Source organism: Phragmites australis, chromosome 1 (genome assembly GCF_958298935.1).
Source record: "Phragmites australis chromosome 1, lpPhrAust1.1, whole genome shotgun sequence".
In the NCBI taxonomy this organism is placed as follows: domain Eukaryota; kingdom Viridiplantae; phylum Streptophyta; class Magnoliopsida; order Poales; family Poaceae; genus Phragmites; species Phragmites australis.
In genome coordinates, this window is record NC_084921.1 from 55150719 (window position 1) to 55169599 (window position 18881).

At 40.9% G+C, this 18881-nt stretch overlaps 1 protein-coding gene across 2 annotated transcripts; it reads right to left on the bottom strand.

The window, feature by feature from the left end:
• Nucleotides 1-2768: 2768 nt before the first annotated feature.
• Nucleotides 2769-13936, bottom strand: LOC133928860 (PH, RCC1 and FYVE domains-containing protein 1-like). 2 transcript variants are annotated; one of them, XM_062375361.1, is made up of 9 exons: nt 13496-13936; nt 11310-11396; nt 11129-11218; nt 7740-7820; nt 7382-7576; nt 4628-6751; nt 4010-4156; nt 3496-3848; nt 2769-3377 (listed from the first exon to the last, which is right to left on the bottom strand). In XM_062375361.1, exons 1-9 carry the CDS (start codon nt 13559-13561, stop codon nt 3245-3247), a joined length of 3276 nt encoding a protein of 1091 aa, XP_062231345.1. In that variant the 5' UTR covers nt 13562-13936; the 3' UTR covers nt 2769-3244. The 2 variants fall into 2 exon arrangements, with proteins under 2 accessions (XP_062231345.1, XP_062231351.1); XM_062375367.1 differs by lacking the exons at nt 7382-7576; nt 7740-7820; nt 11129-11218; nt 11310-11396; nt 13496-13936 and adding an exon at nt 6870-7065.
• Nucleotides 13937-18881: the final 4945 nt, after the last annotated feature.

Consider the following 18881-nt stretch of genomic DNA (forward strand, 5'->3'; position numbering starts at 1 on the left):
GTAGATCGAGATTGGAACTGCCACTCTTTTGGGTTCTCCATGAATCCATTGTCTTCATTGTATTGTGATGTGTACAATATATACATGTTCAACGGGTGCTGTTGGGAAGACATCCTTCACTAACGGACACGAACGAGAAACTGCCATAATCAGTTATGTTTTTTTTTAGTGGAGATTCTATTAAACCAAAGGCTCAACTAAATCACTGGCCACATAACTGGTTACAAAATCCGGACAATGGTCTAGCCATAGCCTAGGACCATTCCCAACAAGATCAACACCCAATTTTGCTAGAGCATCTGCTACCTAATTACATGCTTGTGGGTAAAACCCAACTTCGACTACATTAAATTATAACGGTAACAGACTTAGGGCTTCCATAGCAAGAACACCCAACGGAGAAAGATAGAAGGAAGTCATTTTCAAAGCAGCAAATAAGTTTGCAGCATTAGTTTCCATAATTATTCTCGTCGCTCTCCAATCACTAGTTTATCGGAGCGCTGTTAGGATAGCTATCAGTTCAGTGTGCAATGCATTAGTTGCTTTGTCAATTTGGCCTGCACTTGCTGCCTGAAACACACCGGCTCCATCCCTCACAACAAAGCCCCAATCTCCAGATTCGTTTCTTTCATTGAAAGAGCCATCAATATTCACCTTTAGGACTTGACTTGGGGGAGCAGTCCATCATGACTTCCGACGGATGTTCGATTCTTGTGGCTTCTTCTTTAACTGATTAAAATCCGACAAAAGGCAAGCTATACGCCGATTGAATTTTTCATTATTTCTGCTACACTCCCTTGCATTGATTTTGTTCCTTGCTAACCACCGCACCCACAGCAATGTGTAAGTTCTCACTTGCAGGTCTGAGTCCAAAGCCCATGTAGTGTTGAACATCTCATGCGCTGATGTTCAATTCAATAATCTCACCCAGATTTCCTCCATATTTTCATTTATCCATGCTTCCTTAACCCATTTACATTTTAGGAAAAGGTGACCTCCATCCTTGTCTAATCTGCTACGCATTGGATAGAGTGTACAATGTCGACTCCCCGGCGAGCTAAGCTAGTACGCAACAGAAGACTATTGTGACCCAATCTCCAAAGGAATAATTTCATCTTGTTCGGCACCAGCAGCTATCAGATCTTCCTCCAGATCGACCTGCTAGCTATGTCAACGTTTGATGCCTCTGAATCACACATTAGTTTTTGATCTCTTAAACTGATTGCCAACTTATATGCCGATTTCATTGAAAATTGTCCCTTTGGATCAAAGTGCCATGCAGGCATATCATCAAAATTCTCTTCTAATGGGATTGACAAAATGGTATTGACATCACTCAGAGAAAATATAGATTCTAGCAACACTGAATCCAATTTCATTGTGACAGGATCGATCAAATTTGATACACGGGTTAGTATGCATTGGCCTCTATGTGTAGCTGGCTTGCGGGTTGTACCTCTAGGGATCCATAGTTTATTCCATATGTTGATAGAAACGTCATTCCTGACACGCCATGTCATTCCTTGCTTGATCAGCTGTACACCTTTCAGAATATTCTGCCACGTGTAGGGTATACCTGTCTTTGATGTCACCCTAAGAAGATTGCCATCTAGGAAGTAGTGAGCTCTAAGGACCCTAGCACAGAGATAGTCCGGATCTATTAGGAATCTTCCTGCTTGTCGGGCCAACATGGCCCGGTTAAAAACATGTAAGTCTTTGAATCCCATGCCCCTTTTTTTTTCTTTGGATTGGGTCATCCTTTCCCAGCTTATCCGATGTATTTTCCTGTCTTTTGTTGACTCCACCCAAAACTCCCAATAATTGTACTCAGCTGATTACAAAAGCTTTGTGTGAGGTCAAAACAAGACATAGCAAATGTTGGTATTGCTTGGGTTACTACCTTTATCAGAATTTCTTTTCCTGCTTTTGATAGCAATTTTTCCAGCCCTGAATGTGCCCCTATATCTTTTGTTTAATGTACTCAAAAAATTTGGTTTCCGATCCGCCAATGAAGATCGACAGTCCCAAGTATCGATCGTTCTGCACTTCACTAGATAATCTCAACTGATTCATGACCCGCTGCTTTTGAGTAAATGGTGTATTTTTATTAAACATGATTGTTGTTTTTCCATGTTGATCATCTCTCCTGATGCATCCTCATATAACTGCAAAACTTCTTGCAATATCATTGCTGCATCACCATTTTTCTTCATGAGAATCAAAGAATCGTCTACGAAGAACAAATGGTTGATTCTTGGAGCACCTTGACAAATCTCAATCCCACAATTATTACCATTTTGGTCACCCTCCTCGAGCAAAGCAGACAGACCATCCGCACATATAATAAAAAGATACAGGGATAGCAGATCTCCTTCTTATTCCTCACAGTGGAGTGATCACATTTGTTAGTTCAGCATTTACCTTAATTTGATATGATACTGTAGTAACACAACACATCACCAATTTTACCTATCTTACTGGAAACCCCAGTTTTCTCATCAATGCCTTCTGTGAAGCTCCACTCTACTCTATCGTAGGCTCCACTCATATCTAGCTTAACAGCTGCCAAACCCTCCAAACCACCTCTTTTGTTCCTCGTATAGTGGGTCATTTCATATGCTAGCAACATATTATCAGTAATTAATCTTTCCGAAACAAAAGCACTTAGTTACGGTATTGATCAAAAGTGATCCGTAACACTTATCACCATCAGCAGAATATCTTGCGTTTGATCCCGAAAGGACAGGACACAGCCATCAGGTCGGATATACACACAATAATATCTGAGAGCTGCAGCCTCGCAAACCGGTTACTCGCGATCTCAAACCAAACGTAGCCGCCACCCACGGACCATGGCCACTAGCTCGTATCTTGACTTGCATTTGCAATCATATCAGGGAAAATTTGGAAGACATTCTAATCGATGCAATTGCTTATGCATTTACAAGATAGATTAGCCTGCTGCTACTAAGCATTTACATTACTTCTGCTCAAGCACTCTGCTTTTCACACAAGAGAAGAAAAAGAAGAAAACGGAGTAAGAGCAAAGAATTATGTAAAACTGAAAAAATCCACCCTTCTGTTTCTTCCGGAAACGGAAACCTCCTCTTCCAACTTTCCAAGGGGCTAAGTAAAATGGTAGCCACGTTAGCAACCGAGCTTGACTGACGAGAGAGCCTTCACGTAGGGAGCGGGGCCTCAGCTCCACTTGCAATCAAGTATGTTTGTCCAGGTCAATCTAATGTCAGTGAGATGCAATGTCATTATCGACACTGGCGGTTGATTTGTCAACCACGCGGATATTGTACTGCTGGTATACCCTTGCCCGGTTCTCCTGCCACCATTGTTCTGCTTGTGTCTCACTGAATCTCTTACGGCTGTATTTACACAAATGAAGAGGAACCAACTAATCAATTCAACACGAATACACAGTAATGATGAATAAGTTGAGCAGTAGTTATAGAAAGTTATCTGAGCAGGATTTGAAGGCAGTACCTGAAGCGAACCCGCTTGAGATCTCTGGCGCCTCCGGGCAAGGCTGTGAGAGTAATGTAAACACCTGGTTCATCTTGCTCCACCCATTCATGGCAAGATTCTGCATCAGGTAACCTACTTCCATTCTTGCCAACTTCTGGATGACTTGTCTTATTCCTAGTAGAACTTGGTCCATTAGAAGCAAGCAATCCATTATGACCATTTGTAATTTGTTCTCCGGAGGAACTGCCTGGGCTGCCCAAACTTTCCTTGGCCATAGATGTTATGTCACTTGGAATAGGAATTCCTGGAAGAGGTGGCAGTTTGTTGTTCTTGGATGCTCCTCCAGGTAATCTCTCTGCCATCCCCTTCAACTATCACCAAAAAAAAAAACAAATTGACAAAACCTTAGACAATAGCTGTAATCATAGTTCAAAGGCATTCCCTCTAAATTCTAATATTGAAATTAATTATTATAAACTTAGCGGCACATGTAAGAGACAAAATTGCATGCTCGCGGAGTAAGCAGACTTACTTGTGCAGTGAGTGACTTGATTACTTCCTTTGCCGCTTTGCACTTTGCAGTTTCCTCCCCGGCAATGGAAATAGCTTCCTTCAATTGTTTGGTAGTTCTCTCCAGCTCCACTTCGAGGAGTTGAGACTTCCTGGTAAGACTTTCCACCTGTAAGTGAACACCCAAGTATATCAGCAAGAAAATCATCTCTTTCAGATAATACAGAGATTCTAAAGAAGAGGAGGTTGAAATCTTGGAATTAAAAAAGATAACAGGTTGTCTACGATGTAGTAATTACCGTGGCCATATTAGTATTAAGTAGGCAGATAGCAATCTAGTATTGAAAAATCTGGTACAGTTTAATGGATAGGCTGTACCTTGTTACTGTTACAGAGCAAAAGGGTACATAACTACATATATATATCCACAGCACAAAGTCACTGGGGGCGAACAGGAACAGAAAGCTTCTAAGCTACTAGCCTACTACTGATGTCTTATTGGGCTGGAAATCAGGCATGATGCCAACTAAAGTTCAACTGCATTTGAGTTATCAACTACTGCTGAAAGCAAAATACATATAGCAGCAGTATTGATCAAATAGCCTTAAGAAAATGGAAAAAAATGCAGCAAAATGCGTACCTGGGACCTCAAATTTAGAACATCTTGGCTTAGTGCATCATTTGTTGGCTTGCCATCATTGGCAACAACTCTTGGAGATGTTAGACCCCCCAAAGTAGGTGTCGGTGTTGTAGATCGCGGAGGGCTTGTTCTTCTTGAAATAGGTGATGTTGCCCTAGAAACAATTCTAGATCCAGGGACAGAAGCTGAGAAAAACTTCTTTGAAGATCCAAAGACAGGATTGAAAGATCTTGAAATGCTGAGCCCACTCCAATGTGAACTTCCATTAGGAACAGGCGACACACGAGTGCTATTAAATTCGAACTTTTTATTTTTCTTTGAATATCTACTATCCACGTGCTTAAAAGACTCCATTGAAGACAACCTTGATAGTTGGGCATTTGATCTTGTTTCCAGTTCCTCCTCAATTGTATCATTGAATCCCTGTACAGTAGCACCCCGCTTTGCTGAAGAATGCATGCCTGCCTCTTGCCCCTTTGTCAATTTGCTGTAGCAGCTATCACAGACACGGTAAGGTTTGTTTGGATTTGGTGCCAGTGAAGCCTTCAAAGATTTTTTACTGCTGCAGGAATGACAAAATACCAGAGCACAGTTGTAGCAATTATGTCGTTTTCTCCTCAAGTTAAATGGCTGACGGCAACCCGAGCACATTGATTGATCCACTCCAGATACCCATTTGTGAATGCATATAGCTGCAGTGAAGTTAATTCCACAAACAACAGTTCTGACTTGTTTATCTTTCAGTGCTTCAACCAATGTAGGAGTATTCCTATCATCAGTATCGCCATGCCCTAACCGACCATTTGCACCTTTACCCCATGTGTACACCTCGGTCCTAGAGGTCAAAACTGCAACATGATAAGCACCACAGGAAATCTCCTCCACAAAGTTTTTGTGTAGCTTCCCTTCAACACGTACAGGAAGCATACCATCTGCTTGTGGATTCCCAAGTTGACCATAGACGGCACTGCCCATTGTATACACATGTCCAGAAGTTGTAAGAGCCACAGTCAAGCAATGTCCGCAAGCAACCTGACAAAAATTGGGCTCCACCAAAGCAGCCACACATGTTGGGACAAGCCTTGGTTCCTTGTCACCATGTCCTAAGCGACCTTTATCACCATCACCCCATGTAAATATCTTGCCAGATGAACCATTGCTAGAACTTGAATTCCCAACCATTACTTCTACAACTGCAGCAGTATGCCAAACACCACAAGCCACCCGTGCCGTGCGGAGCCCTTTGAGGGATTCAACTTCCCTGGGAACTGTTATACTTTCACGATCTCCATGACCTAGAACACCAAAAGATCCATCTCCAAATGTGAAAAGCTGCCCAGCAGAAGTTACTAGGGCCGTATGCCAAGGTCCGCATGAAATTGATGAAACATGTATACCCTCCAATGGTCCATTCACCCGTTTTGGTACCCAGTGACTGACATCATTCCCATGACCCAAGAGCCCAAATTTGAAGGTACCATCCCCCCATGTGTAAAGATCTCCAGATAGTGTGACAGCACAAGTATGATATTCACCACATGCTACCAGCTCAATGTTCATATGAGAAAGAGCATCAATGAGTTTTGGTTGTGACACATCACAATCTACACCATGACCAAGCTGCCCCCCTGATTCCTCACCCCAAGAGTATATCTCTCCTTGTTTAGTGACAAGTGCAGCATGCCTTCCTCCACAAGATATGTTTTGCACATCAAGTCGCACTGCAAATTCTAATGGTTTTGGTACAAGGTAATCCATCTTTGTAGCTGAGGAGCTTCCAACTTTCGAACTACCACCACCAAGAATCCCTTCCCCAGTTCCTTCTCCCCATAAGAAAACATCGCCTAAAGCATCACCATCATCATGACCAGAACCATGACTAGATGAACTAACAGCACTTGAATAACTGACCCGGAAAGCATCCATTGGTATGCCTCTGGGGTGCCCATTTGTGTTATCTGAGTGTCCAGAAGACATAGAATGGACTGATCCAGCAGTAGAATCTGATGGGAAGAAGCCCTTGGAACGATCTGCATACAACACAACATCAGAAAACGCCTTCTCCAAGCCATTCTTTGGTGGGCTCCCATATGGAGTACGGAGCCTGTAATTTTCACTGCCATCCTGGTGTGAAACAGTTATCAAAGATCAGTGCCTAAACAATGGAAATATTGCAACACTGTATAAAAAGCGCAAAGTAATATGATGGGAAGGAGAGATCATTAAGAGTAATTATGCATACAAGGAATTTGGAGCGTGCAGCGTACATAGTCCACAAAACACTACTTCTTTCTAGCTTGTCACTGGAATGTTTCTAGTATCAAGCACTTTCTAGCTTCAAGGCTTCCTTCTCTAATTGGATGCATCGATGAAAGCAAGGTAGTACTTTCATGATTATTTGACTGGGAGCAATTGCTGATATGATGATTGTGTTGATATGTCATCCAGATCCTAGTTTTTAATCTGGCATTTTGAAAAAAAGTGCTCAGAGCATAAGAATCGGAAAGTTTTAGTGTCTTACTAACCCAGCAGATTATCAAGATCCAGTACACCTTGTCAAATGATTTTCTGTGACGGTAACTATTACATACAAGAAATGTATATCATCTTGAAGCCAAGATAAAATAGTAAATAAACAGGAAAAGTGAGAACAGGATCGGGTCTATCTATGAAGAGGCTGCCCAGCACAATTAAGGGCTAAAACTCAAAGATTGTTTCGAAATAGCTTTTTCAGATAGATATAGATAGTAATACCTTGTGGACACTGTCATTGCTGCTGAAAGGAGAACTCAACGGAGAACTCCGCCGTGTGTATGTCCTTGGACTAGTTGCACCGGAGGAAATGATATCACTTCTTGATTCAGTTCTCCATTTTCTTTGGTGACTACGGGAAATCAGCATTTTCAAACCAGCAAACCACACCTCAGCTTCATCTTTATCTTTGCATATCTGATATTATTGAATAAAACAAAATGAGTTACCATGTGAACATGAAACTTTATTAAAAATTAAAATTGAAAGCAAAAGGGGAAAAAAGAAACAATAGCGACACTGAAGTTGCCAAGAGAACCAACAAAGATGAAACATGAAATGTGAACTGGGGAGAACTTACAATATCCAATGACCTATCATGTGAAATTAGAGAAAAAGACTGGCATTCCTTCTCAGGTCGTGGATACCTCTGAAAAATTGCCTAAATTATCCGGGGAGAAAAGGAACAAAGATGGTCTAGTTAGTAAAGTCATACACCATACTCATCACAATTGAAAATTGGAAATACTTCTCTGATTAAGTGCTGCTGATTGCTGAAAATAAGAAAAGGACCAATGTCTGATTATTTCATAGCAAATGGAAGACAATCGCACCATGAGACGAGAGTTCACGCTTATGGCAACTCTTATATACAAGTAAAGAATTGGAGGCCTTTTGTTTTGTTTATAGTTTGATGAAGATTAAACACGATTATTCTAGTCATCTTTTCATTGCACCACGCTGTTTATCCATACAAAAGTGAAAAATTACGAACTTTACAAAAGAGATTAAAGTTAAGGAGGAGGGTTGTGATAGGCTTGGGAGGAGGGTTGTGATAGGCTTGGTGAGCCAACATAAAAAAACCAGCGACTCTTATGGAGATGAAACCCTTTTGATCCGTGAAAGGAAGACGAGGGACGTCAACCAAGTCAAATGCATCAAGGTTGGGACCGGTCGACTTATGGTGAGAGATGATGAGATCAAGACTAGATGGTGAGAGTACTTAGACGAACTGTTCAACGGGGAGAGCGGGAGCTTTACCATTGAGCTAGATGAATCTTTTGATGATACCAACATGAGATTTGTACGAAGGATTTATGAAGCTGAGGTCAAGGAAGCTTTAAAAAAGATGAAATGAGGCAAGACGATAGGCCCTAATAGAATCCCCATTGAGGTGTGGAGATGTCTTGGAGACATAGCAATAACATGGCTAACTAAGCTCTTCAACCTAATTTTTCGGTCAAACAAAATGTCCAAAGAATGGAGAAGTATATTAATATCAATCTTTAATAATAAGGGAGATATTCAAAGCTATACTAATTACTATGGAATTAAGTTGATGAGCGAAGCTACGTGAGAGAGTTATTGAGCATTGCCTAAGAAGAATGACGGGCATTATCAAAAACCAATTTGGTTGCATGTCTGGGAGATTAACCATGGAAGCGATTTTCTTGATAAGACAACTTATAGAGAGATATAGGGAACAAAAAAAAGACAAGTACATGGTATTCATTGACTTGACGAAAACTTACGACAAAATACCGAGAAATGTCATATGGTGGACCTTAGAGAAACACAAAGTCCCAACAAAGTACATTACCCTCATCAAGGATATGTACAATGACGTTGTGACAAGTGTTCGGACAAGTGAAAGTGTCACCAATAACTTCCCACTTAAAATAAAACTACATCAAGGGTCAGCTTTGAGCTCTTATTTATTTGCTTTGGTGATGGATAAAGTCACAAGGGACATTCATGGAGATATCCCTTGGTGTATGCTATTTGCTGACGATATGGTGCTAGTTGACAAGAGTAGATAGGGACTAATAGGAAATTGGAGTTGTGAAGATATACTTTAGAATTGAAAGGTTTTAGACTTAGTAGGACCAAAACTGAGTATATGAAGTGCAATTTCGGTGATACTAGGCACGACGGAGAAGGTGTTAATCTCGGTGGAGAGGTGGTTCCTAAAAAGGATACCTTTCGATATTTAGGATCGATGCTACAGATGGATGGTGATATCGATGAAGATGTTAGTCATAGAATCAAAGCTGGATGGATGAAATGATGCCAAGTTTCTGACATTCTTTATGGCAAGAGGGTGCCACAAAAGCTGAAAGGAAGTTCTACATGACGACGATTCGACCTGTGATGTTGTATGGCGCGAATGTTGGCCAACTAAAAGGCAACATATCCAACAATTAATTATAGCAGAGATGCATATATTGCGATGGATTTGTTGCCATACAAGAAAGGATCGGATCTGTAATGATGATATATGTGATAGAGTAAGGGTAATGTCAATTGAAGAAAAGCTTGTCTAACATCGGTTGAGATAGTTTGAACATATCCAATAGAGACCTTTAGAGTCACCTGTGCATAGTAGTATACTGAGGCGCGCTGATAATGTGAAGAGAGACAGGGATCGACCAAACATAACATGGAAGGAGTTTGTAAAGAGAGACTTGAAGGAATAGAATATCCCTAAAGAACTATCCACGGATAGAAACACGTGGAAGTTAGCAATCCACATGCCAGAACAATAACTTATACTTCAGCCTCCTTGTACTGTTATTACTTTATTTTTTACTATTACTAGTACTCTTATTATCATTATTATTTTATCATCTTTTTAGTTGGATCTTGTGGGTTTCATCTATAGTCACCTAAAACTGGGTCGATGGTGTGTTCCTCGACCCTGGGACGCCGTCCCGAATCGAGGGTCGGGAATGAATGGGGTCGATGTCCCAATTCTAAGAGGGTCGTCGCCCATTTGACGCACAGATCGACTGTGGGACTTGATGCATATGGATCGGGACAGGACGTCGACCCTTTGCCACATAGGTAATACAATGGAGCTTAGGGCTTATCTGACAACGTGGAGAGAGAACCTCGCCGGCGAAGCACGGATGGCGCGGGGGGCAGACCATCACGGCCACTGTCGTTAGATTGCGCACCGCTGCTGCTGGACCCGAAGCTGCAGAGCGGCGTGGAGCGCGGAGTAGCACTACGGGATGGGAAGGGGGATGAAGAGGAGAAGCAGAGGTGGCGGCTGACCGGTGCTCACAGTTGGGATAGCAATGGGCGGTGGCGGTGGTCGAGCAGCACTTCAATGGGGAGACAGAAGAGGAAGAATGGAAGCAGGTGGTGGTGGCTGAACGTGGTCACCAACCACCCAGCCTTCAATTTTAACCTTTTAGGGCACACGTTAAGTGCTAAGTGGCATGTTGGTGGGCCTATGGGTTGGCTGGTGGGCTGCGCTACTCCCCTCACTTTTGTTGTCCCTTTTTCCCCTTTTTCTTTTCTCTTTTTCTTTTTCCTTTCCAGGGTCACAACCCTCAACACGATGCTTTGTCCTAGGGTCATCAACCCGGAATACTGGGGGTCATCAATCCAAGTCACGAATTGTCGTCCCAAAGAGGTATACCCCCTTCGTACCCCATTTTTCTCAAATGTCGACCCGCATCCCTCGACCCTGTTCCTCGACCCGGAATTCTGGTGACTATGGTTTCATCGCTAGCCTACCCCAACTTGCTTGGAACAAAGGCTTTGTTGTTGTAGTAGTAGAAAAGCTATTAAAGTTCCAAACAGTATGCATTGATATGAGCTGGCAAGCAAATAAAAACAGCAAGCCAAGGAAATTTTTGCAATAAAGCTTATTGGTCAAAGCAATTTATCTAATAGGCAGAAAAATCTAGACAGGAACACCTTCTAAGTGTGAGTCTTAGCCTCTTAGGAACGTTAACTTACAGTCCGTTGTCCAGGAATTATCCTGGATACATGGCTCAACCGTAGATGTTTCTCCTCTTTCCCTGAGAACCATATCAATACAGATTCATCCTGAAGGAGCAAAAAAGCACAAAATACACCTTATAAGAGTGAGGACTATGCAGGCAAAGAAATCTTATTAGAGAGTGCAAAGAAAGCGAACATTGGATAGCCTAAATGGACAAAACTTTGGCTTTCCTCTACGTCCATACTTCAACAAGTAAGCTCCTTTCTTGAGAGCGGTGATAGCCTGCAGAAAAATAGACACAACCAATGGAAAGATGGTGTCAAGCCTCCAATAGTATCTCAATTCTCAATATTTCATGGAAAATAAAAAAGTAATCAGAATCATGCAGCTTCCAGATGTCACATGGAAAAAATATATAATACCACAGAATAATCATCAATAGTGTCTATACGACCAAGTAAGTTCGTAATAAACTTGACTTCCAAATGGTTCCAATAACAATAGAAGCAATAAAGCGGAGCTACACCGTACTGTATGTCTCACATTATAAAACTGATTAACAAAAATCTATGGGGCTTAAGAACAAAGAAGAGCTCTTAGATACTCCACAGAGGTAAATTGATGGTTTTGTACTGAAAGCATAACAGAACAAAATACTAAAACATATACAAAGGCAAGTGGCATCAGATTACTAATGGTTCAAATGGTGATGATGTACAACATAAACCAAAATTACTTACGCTTAAGAAAATTTCTTATCATATTTAAGGAAAGTACATTGCAGGATTTATACTCTGAAACTATAACAGAAAAAATATAAAACATACATAAAGGCAAGTGGGATGTTGAAGTAGTAACAATATACAAGATCAACCACTGTTATCTATTATTTATCCTTCATTATTAGCTAATGTTCTATACAGCTTATTCTTCAGATTGACTTTAGCTATTGTTCCATACAGTTAATGTTGAAATAGTATTTCATCTTCATGTTTTTGGTTTATCAGCAACAAAAAATAATAAACTTCCCTAACAAAAATAAATAATAATAAACCCAAATAATCCCTATCATGCACAACATTTGCATTGCCTTTCTCCTTGTGTCCTAATGATGACTGCAACTGCAGCCATTGAGCTTGTTGATTTGATATGCAGATATTGGTGATTGTGATATTTTCGGTTATGCACTGACCTTTTCCTGTATTGCTTTTGTACTTACTACTTTGTATTATTAGCATCTTGTCAGTTGCACATGGAAGAGACCTGATGAAGCATCGCTCCGTAAACTCCAGAACTTAAACAGAATATTGATCATTACACGTTAAAATGTTTGACAAATGTGGTCCAATAACTACCAAAAAATAGGTAACACGGTCATTTAGTATACAAAGAACGAAATTTCAAAAGTTTTGTTAACATAATCAGTTAAAGCATACTCGTTTAGTTTTGAGCAGCTTCATCAAGCATTATTTTAACCAACATGTTGGCTCTTTTGTGAATCAAGTTTACCTCAAACGGAATATGGCCATAACACAAAAAAAAAATACAAATCAATCTGCACTTGAGTCCAAACTCCAAACCTCCGACACTGCAAGACCGTCCTCGTCCTTGGTGCCCAAAAGAAGACTATAGTATTAAGGTGTCTGTCTGTTTGAGTGTCACATGGCCAGCCGTCTCTCTCAAAATCTACAGGAGTTGAAATCCACAAAACCACAAAGACACTATGCGCTACATCAATCTCGTAACAGCTTTCACAGATGAACAAAATCCCATTGCAATTCCATCGAAGTTCCACCATAATTCAGCACCATTTAGCACTACAACAGAATGGGCAAAAGCATTTTACCAAGGCCAACACACCAATGAGGAAAGCTAGGCGTCTACAACTGAAAAACTGCACCACCTCCTGGTCATACCAAAGTAAATCTGCAGCTCCCCAAAGCATCCCACTGATCCCTTCAACTCCGCCAAAATGGGGAAATGGGAAGTATAATAGTCCCAACTTGAACTCACAAACTAAACACCAGATAAACGCGAAACAGGTGAGCTACCTCCGTAGGCCCGGAATTTTAACAGAGGAACAGGGAGCACTACCAAACCGAAATCTCCAATCCGAGCTCCATTCCAGCACAGAAACCCAACTGAATAGGAAGAAAGAACAAACGGTAGCATCTACCCCCCACGAAGTACGCCGGAATCTGTTACCATTCCACCCCGATAGCTCAAAGGACAGGAGCAACAGAAGGCAACACGAAATTCCGCACCTCACAGAAACCCAAGCAGAGAACATGTAGCGCTATGTATCCGCCTCTCAGTTGCACCCCAGTAAAAGGAATCGCGAAATTGATCCGTCTAAAGCGAACCAGGTTAGCAGCAAGCACCTGCTCGATGTCGCGCTCGACGGGCCCCGACCGGATGCCGCCGAGATCCGACGAGGCGTCCGACATGGCGGCCTCAGCATCAACCCCGCCGCCGGCACCGCCCCATCACCGCCACGCTTCTCACCCTAAACCCCACAGCAACGCCTGGCCCGACGCCCTCGCTCCAAGCACTGCCACCACGGGGTGCCGCGGAGCCGCGCGCGGCAATGGGGGCTCGCTCACCGACGACCTGCGGCCTCGCGGGGCGACGAGCGCAGGGCGGCTCCTCGGTGGATCGGATCGGAGCGCGGCGTCGGCGGCGGCGGCGAAGGAGGAGGAGGGGTTTGGGAGTGCGGGGATGGGGGAGAGAGAGATCGCGACGGGGAGGAGTCAGGAGAGAGGAACGAGAGGGGGGAGGAGGAGGAATGGGAAGCTTTTTCCTTTTTTTCTATTTTTACTTTTTTTAATATATTTTTTTGCGGAGGGTCTCGGTTTTGGTTGGGACTTGGGGTTGGGGTTGGGCCCACCTGATGATTCGGTTCAAGGCGCATGTTTTTACTGGAGTTGTTTGGCTCTGCCTCCTGCCTGCGAGTAATTATTTCTCGGTGTTGCTGCCTCGCCCATTACGACGATTTGACGGCGGCGGTAAATATTACGTCTTTGACGGCTGGTCGGGGCGGCATTCGGAGGATAAAATCTTAGAGCACTAAAAATAAGGTGCTCAGAGTGATGTTTATAAAATAATCTTTTCTAACTGTAGTAGCACAAACGCGTAGATAAAAGGTAGGATGTTTGCTTAAACACCGTTATTTATATTGGTGTTAAAAATAATTAATTATTAATCTTGATTAGTATTAAAAACTATAATTTTTATTTAGGTGGTTAACGTTCTTTTTTTCTTGAACATCTGGCATTTGTTCATATCCTTAGAAGATTAGTAAATAGATGCAAGGGTGCTAATAGTGAATGCCGATCTTCTTAAATTTGTAATTGATTTCACCGTCCCAATAGTAAAAGATTATTTCGTAATATTTCGTGGTACATAGTTTTTCGCACCAGTACTTCTTCAACACGTGGTAGGTGCTTCTTCTCACTACTTGTGCAGTGCTGCTGCCACGCCGTTTGTATAAATGTAGAGTTAGTTCCCCCAGTGGGGCGGCTAATACTGTTCACTGCAGTGTCGTATTCAGAAAACTAGACATCGTTATCAGCCTCGCAACCGAAAAGAACTACTAGCAAACTTTACAACCGCTTGAGAGAAAATACCTTCACGAGCTAACTAATCCGCTCCATGCTCTTTCTAGACTTTTTCCTCCGTGTGCTGACCACCTAATTCTGGGAGCAATATGCGTTTGTCGGCGTGACGCGATCACCACCACGATCTGCATGCAGAGTAGAGCGCTAAGATGGAACCAGAAACTGATCCGGCCGGCGAGATGGCGAAAGGGAACTCATCAGTTGGGTCCCAGCCTACATTTTTCATCGATGAGAGCTCTGAATCCGGAACAGTCTGTAGCTGAAGAAGAATCTCAGTGGTAATCAGCGTTGTCGTTATCAATCTGTGATGCACTCACCCGAGATAAAAAAAATAAATAAATAATAAAAAATCGAGCTGTGACGAACGACCGCGCTTATAGTATCAGAGAGAGAAAACAAAGCTAGCTTAGATTAAACAAATTCCTCCCAATCCAAAGGTCCCCTGTTTTGTTGCACCAAGCGGGATCGACAGGGTGTAAGAATCAGGGATGTTCTAAGAGAGATTTTTGAAAATATAATTGATTTTTAAAAACTTATAAAATAAATCTATCTTAATTTTTATTTAAATATACTTAGATTTATCTATTACGTCTACTCAACTACTCAACAGAGTTTTGCAACCTATAATCAATCCTAGCAAACTACTCTAAACTAAAAGAAATATGTTTGAGATAGTTCATATAGTCTAGAGCTTACTCACCAATCTAGCAAAATAATTCCTCGCACAAATCTCATCCAAATCCTCTCTTTTTGTTTCAAAGCTCAAGAACTCGAGAACTCCGTAAACTTAGCTCCAAACTCGAAATCGAACCACCAATTCACACATTCTTACCAAGGGAAGCCTAAAGGATTTACCCACAATGCTTGTAAAGGTTAGTGACCACCAGGTGATTAAGGAAACGAAGAAATCGTCAGGGAAGAGGAGTTCAACCGTGGTTCCTCGTACTTCAAGCAAAAACACCAAGAACGGCTCGAATCCTTCGGGAAAACAAAAATGAATTGGATGGATGAGAAGCTTAGGAGCTAATGATCACGTGAATACCATATGCATATCTCGATTCAGCTTCTAGAGGGAGGAATCAAGGGAGAAAGAGAGAGAGCGAGCTTGAGAGAGAGGGAGCTCAGGCTACACGGTGGGAGTGAGGGAGAAAGAGGGAGTTGGTGGGGGCTGCTAACCTAAGAGGAGATGAGGTAGTTGGCCACCCATATGGGTCCCACATGTTAGAGAAAAATGCTTGTTTCAACTGTGAATTCATTAGTTTATCTCCTAAATTTTTTCTCTCATCCAATTGACTTAAAATTAAGTGCTCTAATGCTCCGAAACAAAATTACTCAAAATTAAATCATGCTTATGAAGCATGATTAGGTTTAATTACATAATTATGGCTTCGGGACGTGACATCAAGGCAAATGATCTAGATGCAAAACAAATTGTATGAATAAAAATTTAGCTACCATTTATGTCTTTTTTTTTACTTTGAATGGGCATTTGGGTATATGATTATCATAATCTTCATTAAAGCATCTAATTTTATATATTTGACTTATTTGCTTTAATATTTATTTCATCTTATGAGTCAAATCTCTAAATCTCTGAACCAACTTGTAGACTTTAAGTCTTCTTTGGAACCCAAACGAATTAGGGTCCCTTCATATTGATGATGACTCTCTTAGGTACCCAAATGGGTTAGTTCCACCTCCGATCCTTTCTCCTAAGTATATGTGCAACCATCTTGCCATTGTCCTTCTTCTTGAGTTTGTAGTAATTAGTCTTGATCTGAATCTTGTAGTTAGGCTTGGTGTAGAGGTTAGAGGTCTTGTTGGAGATGTTCTTTGCCTTTTTCTTCTTCTTGGTCTCCTTCTTGACTTATTTTTTAATTGGAAGAACATGTGACATTCTTGATGACACTTGAAGCATGTCACGATAGACACCTCTGTAAGTTTGTTCATCATGGTTGCACGATTATATTAAGGAGGTTGGACATGATTCCTGCCTTTTAGTCTTGCCAAGTCCTTTTTGTGCGTCTCCACTTCTTACTTGAGCTTATCATTTTCTCGTGAAATTAGGTCATTAGATGGTTCTAAAAAACATTCTCAATGTAGTTCTCATTGCAAATGGGTGAGCATGATATATCAATTAAATCATCGCAAGGAGTAGAATAATCTGCCTTAGGATTGAAATTAAATAGAGAGGTAGATTGATTTAAAAACACCTTAGTTTGAGATTCAATGCACTCAAGTTTTACCTTAAACTCTTCATGCTCCTTGTTTAGCATATTGAATTTGCTCAATAATTGCTCATAATTAGAAATAAAGGTACCTAAATATCATTAAGGGTATTGAATTTCTTAACTTCTTTAGATTGTTTCTTAAAAGCCTTTTATTGCTCGTTGATCAAATCAATAAGTTTTTATTGAGAAAGAGAATCCTCATTAGATTCATCGTCACTTGTATCGCTTTCCATACCTTTAGCCGTAAGATACTTGCGTGCTGGTGATTTGCGTGATGACGACCTTAAGAAAGAGCTCGTCTTGAAGAAGTAGGTAGTGAAGCTCTCATCATTTGAGCTTTAATTTTTATCTTCACATACTCATCTTACCATGCTTGTAAATATTTTGACTCTTCCCCTCATCTCCTTCTTGCTCTTGGTCTTTTTCTCCTTCTTTTAGATAATCAATTGTTTTGACCAAGTTTTTCATAGAGATCCGATGATCAATCTTAGTATTGATCTTCTTGATATTTTTCTCTATTTGAGAGATGAGCTTGATGACTTCGGGATCCATCTCTTTATTGTTTGATATGCTTTACTCATCATTTTTATTGCTCTCTTCATCTTCATCTTCATCTCTATCATCTTCGCTTGAACTTGACTCTTTCTCTTACCTCCTCATATTTACCTTTATATGTTGACATGGTGCTTACTTACTTGTGAGAGCAAGGTTTTTGGTGTAAGATAAAAAGAAGTTTCTACCCTCATATTTATGGTCATCTCATGGACGGTGATCTTGCCAAGCAATTGACTTGGAGTCATCTTCTTGATATCGTATTTGTCATAAATGATGAAGACTATCAACTTGTACTTCAGAAGAAGAGTTTGAAATATTCTTTTCATCACTTGATCATCATCAATTTGCGTCAAACATAATCTATTGATCTCATTAACAAGAATATTCAAACGTGAATACATGTCATTAACATTTTTATGGGGTGTTTGTTTGATGCCATTAAGTTTAGTAACAAGCATATGATATTTTTCATTGCGCATATCCTTTGTGCCTTTTACGTATTTCAATGAGACTAGTTCAAATACTATGTGCATTGGTGAGAGAATAAATACTATTAAATGCATCAATATTTAAAGCTGATAAAAGGATACTCTTCGACAATGCATCTAATTGCCTCTCCTTATTGGTAATGCGAGGTCTCATTCCTTCCTCGATGACTCTTCAAACATCTAAACTCTTGGCTTGCAAATAATAATACATTAAAATTTTGGAATAGGAGAAATTTATACCAACAAAAAGTGGAGCACTATAGATATCCATCCTAACCCCGGACGTCACAAGTCACTAGGCGTGAAGCCTAACCGATCAAAATAAGACGGAGTCTCAGATGCTACTTGAATGGTGTGTCTTTATAAAAGGCGTGAGCCCTGGCTCTAACACCACTTATAGAAATCGGTGACGTGCTAAGAGAGGGTGGATTAGGACACTTAGAAATCTAATCAGCTCTAAAAACTTCGTAAGATAAACCTACCTCAATTTCTTTCTAAATATAGTCTAGGTTTATCTGGTGCGTTTAATGTACCACTCAAAAGAGTTTTGTAACTTACAACCAATCCTAGTAAACTACTCTATGAACATAAATGCGCAAAGGTAGATTTCAAGTATGTAAATATGAAAAGTAAATAAGGTAGAGAGAGCAAACTCGGTATAAATGATTTTTATCCCGTAATATTGATGACATAAATATCACCCCTGGTCCATGTTAGAGCTCCACAAAGGATATGGTCCTGATCGGCACCCGATCACAGCTCTTAAGCTACCAAGATAAGACCTCAAATCGGATGAGATACCAAACCACCAAGATAAGATCTTACCACTAGCATCTCTTCTAGTCACTTGCCATTGTGATCATTTCGGAGCTTGAG